The sequence below is a fragment of the Thalassophryne amazonica genome, chromosome 23 (assembly GCF_902500255.1).
Source record: "Thalassophryne amazonica chromosome 23, fThaAma1.1, whole genome shotgun sequence".
Taxonomy (NCBI): Eukaryota; Metazoa; Chordata; class Actinopteri; order Batrachoidiformes; family Batrachoididae; genus Thalassophryne; species Thalassophryne amazonica.
In genome coordinates this window covers 32,319,639-32,327,059 of record NC_047125.1, presented here as the reverse complement: position 1 = coordinate 32,327,059, position 7,421 = coordinate 32,319,639, and the positions used below count along the sequence as shown (strand labels likewise).

The window sequence follows — 7,421 nt, the reverse complement described above, 5'->3', positions numbered from 1 at the left end:
TCTGACTCCATGTTGTAAAGTTGGCCATATTTGCAGACTTTTCTGCCGAGCATATTTGATCCATGATCAAAATGTAATCGGCGTGCACACTGCAAAAACTTTTCAAATATGATGGGAGAGGAATGAGTGAAAACATAAAAGTGATCAATCACAGCCCTTGTGGTCTCAGTCAGGTGTGCATCAGGCTCCGGGGAGGGTTTGCAGCCACCCAGAGGGATCTGATCTAAAGCTGTTTGGTTTGTCACACCCAGGGAGCGGTGTGAAACTTAATACCGTATTACAGTGCAGGCAACAAGCAGCATTTTGTACATAGTTAGTGGCCTTGAATTATGCCCTGCCACGTTTGGGCACCGGGTCTGAGCACGGTTTACCCACTTCCCTCAAATCTGTGAGTGGTGGTGCTAAACTTCATGTTGTACCTCTGTTACTGGGCACGTGTGAGGGGTTTTTAATGGAAACACATTACGATGGGGTGAGACTTTCTGTCCAATGTGAGCGAGAATCCATTATAAACAGGGTTTATGACATGGAAAACTGTAGCACTGGGACTTTTGCTTTAGTCCAGTGAGTGCGAATATCTGGTTTGTATGATGACAGTTTAGAGGAGTTTTAGGGTAAATCAAAGTGTAACAGTGAAAAGTGTTGAAACAGTGAGTGAGTGAGTGCAACTGGGTGAGCTGGCTTCCTCTTTCCTAAGGTTTCCCCTCACATAACCATTACACAATATTTAAAAACAGTTTATTTTGAATGAGTCTCAACAAAGCAAAGAAGGGAAACTGTGAGTTAGGAACCGACAAATCTGGTGGAAGCACAAAGAGCCGACCTGCGCCGACCGCACATCAGCAGCTGAAGGTCAGTGTGTGTTTTTGGTTTAATTAAAATGATAAAAATGTTGGAAAAATTGTGCTTGAGACAAAAACTTATGTTTTTACATTGTACCACAGCCTGATCTGTTTAGATCCAATCTACAATTTTTTTTTTACTCTTTCAAATGAAGTTATGTTTTCATCAGCAGTTGTTTGTTTAACTGTGGTGACATTTATGTGGAGAACAACGCTGCCTTTGAGCAAAAAAGATGATCCTATTGAGTTTTAATCCATCCAGTAAATTTGTCTGAACTTTCTTGCCTTATGACATCATAAAGAAAACCTATCATTCCTGCTTTGATGCCATGAAGGAAGTACCTCGCCTTGTGATGAGTTCAGAACCCTCGGAAGCTTGGAAAGATCCGACATAAGAAACACCCTACTTCCAAAAAAAGCGCGTTCATGAGGCAAATTTGGATCAACCCCTTAGCCTATCACAGTAGAGCTAGACTAACGTTATCTTCTGGGATAAATGAAACTGTCAAACGTTTTTGCAGATGTGTGATGCTGCTAACTTAACAAATTGTGCACATAGAATGTGAATATATTACACACAGCAGTAATGTCTTGTTAAAAAATACATTTTAAAGATGTATTTTTATCATTAGCAGCATTGTTGTCTGCTTATTTGGAAAAGCGGATACCTCATGTTGCAGTGGCGGCGCCAGGAAATTTTTGTTGAGGGGGCTTAGGTGAGCTGGGGTAAAAGTTGGAGGGGCTCCACAAAATGTCATCAAAATGAACAATATATAGTAAATTGCTTTATAAATACCAAGGTATATGTTTTAGTCACCCGTGCTCCTCTAAAATGTGGTATCAATACACACACACACACACATCACTGATTGCAAGTTCAGTAAACTTGCACATAGGTATACAAACTGAATTCATTGAAATGGTGCTCAAGACAATGCATGGAATCAACCTTACACAAATCGTCTATATCAAAGATTTATTGCCAATTTAACACCGAGGTTTTGACCGAACAACAATATGCAGCTTCTGTATATTCTGTGTTAGTGCGCGGCTGCGACCGACGTGCTTGATGAATTCCTGCGCAAAAAGTAGTTCCCAGATAATTGTGATATATTCCTGTGAGATAATAAGCATATCTCATCAAAATCAATTCTAAAATTTACCAGTAATAAAATTATAAAGATAAGTGAAGTTTTAAGAGTGGCCGTAATAAATATTTAGGAAACCTAAATTTTTGGAGTATGGCGTTAAATTTGTCTCATTAATACTTGCAAATGCACAGAGGGTGATTTACAAATATCCTTTGATTTGTACACGTGCTTTGTGATCCACAAACACAAATTTCTGATTTGTAACTTGTGTGTGGGTTTTTACAAATAAATGTTTATTTGCAAAACTGAAAATTCTGTTTGTGAAGGGTGATTCAGCATTGGTGGATCAGCGAACACACACATTCATCACTTTGCTCATTTACACAATATTGAGACATTCTCAGTGCAAAACTGCAGTTGAGATTCACAAATATGTTAGTCACTATTTACATTATTGGCAGAATTATTGGGGGGGGGCTGAGAGGGGACTTGGCTCATTATTGGGGGGAGCTTAAGCCCCCCCTTGGCGCCGCCACTGTCAGGTTGCTCAATTTCCTCGAGAGTTTCTGAGTAATAATTCCGGGACAACAGAGAATTTCTTGGCATGTTTCCCAGAGCTAGAGGTTGGAATCTCCAACCCGGCAGGGTTCTGAACGCAGCATACGTCCCATGCTGTGACTAAGTAGTTAACCTGTTTTGGGTGCTCAGGTAGAAGTGATGATACGTGCTCAGAATTCTCCTCACCAAGGCTGAGGATGCCCCCCCCCCGGCTCGTGACAGGTTGAAGAAAATCTAACCTTCTTGCTTTCTAATATGAGCAGAACTTAAGTCCTGGTTATTGAGTGAGAAGATTCTATAATCTCCACTCTCAGAGGGTGAAGCACAGATCAGAGTGAACCAAACCTGCAGGTTTTCATCTCCTCGACTCACCTGATTATTTAACTTGGGTGCTTCAAATGTTTTGTTCAACCTGGATCCTTGAACACAAATTCATGTAATTATTTGAGAAGAGACTGAATCAAATGTCATGAAAAGCTCCTTTATTCGAGTCCACAAGTATCACATAAATATGGCAGTGACCTTTGATCTGTCTTCTGGCCTCCTTTGTCTTGTGTGTTAAGTGCAACACAGAAGGAAAAAAAAATAAAAACACTGTTGTGCAACATTTTGCAATAGTGATACACAGTCGTGTCTCCTAGAAATACGTGTCTTGTTTCCTGTCTGCGTCTCTCACAGCAGGTTGTGTCACTTTCACAGTAACTTCAGAGGACGTCCAGATGGCTTCCAGCTCCTCGTCTCTGCCGCTCAGCGTCTCCGCTCAGGTCGGCGTGGCCATCCTGACCCTGGCCTTTATCCTGGGCTTCCCGGGGAACCTGTTCGTGGTGTGGTCCGTGCTGTGCCGCGTCCAGAGGAGGTCGGTGACCTGCGTGTTGGTGCTGAACCTGGCCTTGGCCGACGCCTGCGTGCTGCTCAGCGCTCCGTTCTTCCTGCGATACCTGGCCGGGGGCCAAGGCTGGGAGTTCGGCTCGGCGGCGTGTAAGCTGGTGCACTACCTGTCCAGTGTGAACATGTACGTGTCCATCTACCTCATCTGCCTCATGAGCATGGACCGCTGGCTGGCCGTCACGCGGCCCTTTCTGTCGCAGAGGATGCGAACCAAACGCTCGCTGCTGCTCCTCCTGCTGGTGGTTTGGGTGTCGGCCTTCATCTTCTCACTTCCCATGCCCTTCTACCGCAGGTGAGACCACGAACAAATAAAAACAAATACTCTTCTACTGTGCTTGTTACATTTTCAAAGTTATAAAAATAAGAACCACATGCCCCCTCACCAAGGAAAGATGTAATATTTATTAAAACATTCAGAGCCAGTTTGAATTTTATATATATTATTATAAAATCATCATAAAATTTCACTCAGCTGGTTGAACAAACCCAGTTAAGATTTAAATGGTCCTGATTTATCCCAGAAAGAGCATTTTTTTAATGTAGACATTGACAGATTTTTATTATTATTATTTTATTTTAGTGGGGTTGAAAGTAAAAATTAAAAAAATAATAGATGCTGAAATTAATAATGAAAGAAAAATATGGAAGTGTATTCATGCCAAAGTTTGTGAATGTATTTGTGCCCTGAACAAGTTTCAGTTCTGATTTGATGTTTAAATGAGATTTTACATTTTTTTTTTGCACCTGATTAATTGTTGTTACGAGTCTCTCTCTTTTTTTCTCTCCAAAAATCTCATCAGTTATCATGTTCCAAGAGCAACGGCTTTATTTTTCTAAACTTAACAAAACATTAACATTCTGTTGTGCATATTTCTGTTTACATTGTACTGATTTATCCTGGAACAGTGGCCCTTATTCCACATTTATCCCTTTATTGTTCCATATGGACTCAAGATTTTTGTGAACTTTTACTCCATTTTAAATTATAAAAATTTTTAGGGGAAAACGTTGTCACACAGTAACAATCTTGTGTTTTTGGGGTTATTTAGTTAAACCTAATTTTGACTTTAACTGTGCTCTTTAAAAATGATTACTTCAGTGATCTATTATTATTATTTCCATGATTAGTTATAACATGGACATTATCTTGAAGGAAACTTATCAAATTTAGAATTGGACTTGGATAAAGCACATCAGCTTTTAAAATAATTTTACAACAATCAAAAAATGTCATATTGATGAGGTTTCCTAAAAACCCAAATTAAAGTCAACATGTATATGTTTTAAAAATATATATAGATTGATCTTAAAGAGTTGACAGTCCTGATAAAATGGACATGAAAATCATTATTGTTTAACCTATTTTTATATATATATATATATATTTTAAATTGTTGTCAGCAATCTGAAGAAGATGCTGCCCGGCAACGTCTCTTTGAGTTTTTGCGTGCCGTACCACTGGGACAGCGTGGGTCACCGGGTCTTCCAGTACCTGTTCGAGACCATCATGGGCTGCCTGCTGCCCTTCGCCCTCATCAACACCTGTTACTCCTCCATCATCTGCCGCCTGCGAAGCGCCAAATTCCAGCGCAGAGGACAAGGCAGCCGCCTGATCCTAATGATCATTGCTGCCTTTTCCGTATTCTGGCTGCCCTATCACATCGTCAACATGATTGAGGTGATGCCTCTGGGCTTTTTTGTTTGTTTGTTTTCAATATTTCAACCAACCTGGACAAAGGTCACGGGACAGATTTGTGATAACAATAAAAATAACAATAAGAGATTGATACCTTTTGTAGATGTTCTCCGTTAATATTCCATTTGTTTTTCCACGTTTACCCAGATGAAAATAAAGAGTTTTAATGTGGTGTTAATTCCATTTGTGGACACAGTGTTGCTGAGTGAAGTCACTAAACACAGAACAGCTTTATGACCCGCAACCAGCTTGTTTTCTTTCTTTTTTGTTTGTCATTTTGATCAACTCATTCTCTTCGACCTTCCGTTTCACCTCCAGGTTGTGGGCTTGTTACAGGACAGTAAATCGGTGATCCGGGCCGCTCTTACCGCCCGACCCAACGTCACAGCCTTTGCCTACTTCAGCAGCGCCGTTAACCCCATCCTGTACGTGTTCGCAGGCAGCTCCCACATCCGCCAGGCCGGCCTCAGCTTCATGGGCAAACTGTTTGAAGCCACCAACTCCGAGAGCAGGAGCACGTCCGTCTTTACGCGCAGTGGGCGCACGAGCAGCAGCGCTCCAGACGATGGTTCGGTCCTGCACACGATGTCCGTCAAACTGCCAAAACCTTTCAGAGCCAAACACAAAGAGAGAAGCAGCAGCGGGCAACGCAAAGAAGGTGAAACCGTGGAAGAGCCGGAACTCAAGACTCTGGCAGCTGTCGAACCATCAGAACAAGCTTGACTCATATCTTCCATTTCTTCAAAGTGACAAACTTTTTTATTCGGCACACAAAATATTCAAATAGAAAAAAATGAACAATTCCACAAACAAACACAGACAAAACTAGTGAGTCCGGAAGGGTGTGGGCTGAAGGTGTGGGATTTCAGACTTTAAGCTGCAGAATCTCTGTCTTACATTGTATTTCAGATCCATAAATCAAGACAAAATACCACTTTGATGAGGAAAAAAGAGAAACCTTGTTTTGCTAAAGTCCACAGTATGAATGTTTGACTTCTAGTTTCTCTGCAGTGTATATTACCTGTTTTATTACATATGTTTTTGTTATTTGAATTACAGCTTTGTAAGAATAAAAGTATTTGTTGTTCCAACATGCTGTATTTAAAGATGTTTGTGACGTTCATTGCAGATTCTTCTAACTGCACTTTCTTGTGATTATACTGTATATTTTTAATAGCTAAATCTCTGATATACAAACAGAATATTAACATTTAGAATACGCAACCTGTTGTACAGAAAAAAATAATAGACACTGTACTAGTATTAGCATTCAAAAAAAGTCAAGTGAATCGTGAGAATATGTACAATTTCAAAAGGCCCTGTCTGCTAAGGGAGAAATGGGATTGGTCCTTTCGTGAAGGAGCAGATGGAGAAGTGCATTGAGGCCTTTTGTTTTAACAGTTTTATGAATTTGATGTATTTTTTTTTTAAATAACACAAAAACATACATGCAGAAGATTATTTCTTAACATGTTTTATAATATCACTAGGGATCCTCTTTATTTTTGGTCCTATACATTGTAGTCATGGTAAAAATCTGCAAAAAATGTGTTTTGATTTTGTATAGTGAGTCATATATTTTATCATTGTTGGTTCTTTCAAAAAAGACAAAAGTAAGCACACTTGAGCAATAGTGAATTATTATTTAAATAATTTTAATTTATTAAACCATAATTATATTGTTAAATATAATTCAAAACAATTCAAACATGTTCACTCAATAAGGTTGCTTTCTTTCTTTCTTTCTCTCTGTCAGTATGCCACTCAAAGGCACCTTCCCTTCAGTTCGCAAAATGAAATGTCAGTTTGAAGATTGCAAAAGCCACATTTCATCAAACCATCCTTCCCTTCATGCTTTCACGCATTAATCTGTCCACTATGTCATAAACAAGACAGAGTTACAATATTTGTCTTGCAGTTGTTTAAAAAGGCAAAAAATTAATAAATAACAAAGGAGCTATTTTGGAAGAGAGTGTTGCATGAAAAGTTGCAACATCTCTGAAGTTATGCACAGATTGATGACGACGATGACAATAATGATAATGATGATAGTGATGATGATGACAATAATGATAATATATGATGGTGGTGTTGACGACAACGACGATGATGATGATGATGATGATGATGATGATGATGATGATGCGTTGCAGCTGTAATGTTGCACTGCCTGCTTTTTTTTTTTTTTTTTTAAGGTTTGAACAGTTTTATTTTTCTGTGCTCTTGAGTGATCCCCCTGTTGATTAACAGCTGAATTTCTGTGTAAATTTCTATGTTTCTGACAAAGAGGTTAAAAACCACACATACTAAGACATTTCACATATATCAAAATTCAAAATGCTTTCA

General features: G+C 39.4%; 1 protein-coding gene across 1 annotated transcript; it reads left to right on the top strand.

Moving 5' to 3' along the window:
- Window positions 1–684: 684 nt before the first annotated feature.
- Window positions 685–6,166, top strand: ltb4r (leukotriene B4 receptor). The gene is made up of 4 exons (XM_034164534.1): window positions 685–852; window positions 3,173–3,671; window positions 4,781–5,057; window positions 5,394–6,166. Exons 2-4 carry the CDS (start codon window positions 3,211–3,213, stop codon window positions 5,796–5,798), a joined length of 1,143 nt encoding a protein of 380 aa, XP_034020425.1. The 5' UTR covers window positions 685–852; window positions 3,173–3,210; the 3' UTR covers window positions 5,799–6,166.
- The last annotated feature ends 1,255 nt before the right edge of the window (window positions 6,167–7,421 follow it).

Excerpts from the sequence above, each read along its gene's own strand:
- ltb4r (XM_034164534.1), top strand. The coding sequence starts at position 3,211 with ATGGCTTCCAGCTCCTCGTCTCTGCCGCTCAGCGTCTCCGCTCAGGTC. Across the intron at positions 3,672-4,780 it reads CCCATGCCCTTCTACCGCAG|CAATCTGAAGAAGATGCTGC; the intron begins GTGAGACCACGA and ends AATTGTTGTCAG. Across the intron at positions 5,058-5,393 it reads ACATCGTCAACATGATTGAG|GTTGTGGGCTTGTTACAGGA; the intron begins GTGATGCCTCTG and ends TTTCACCTCCAG.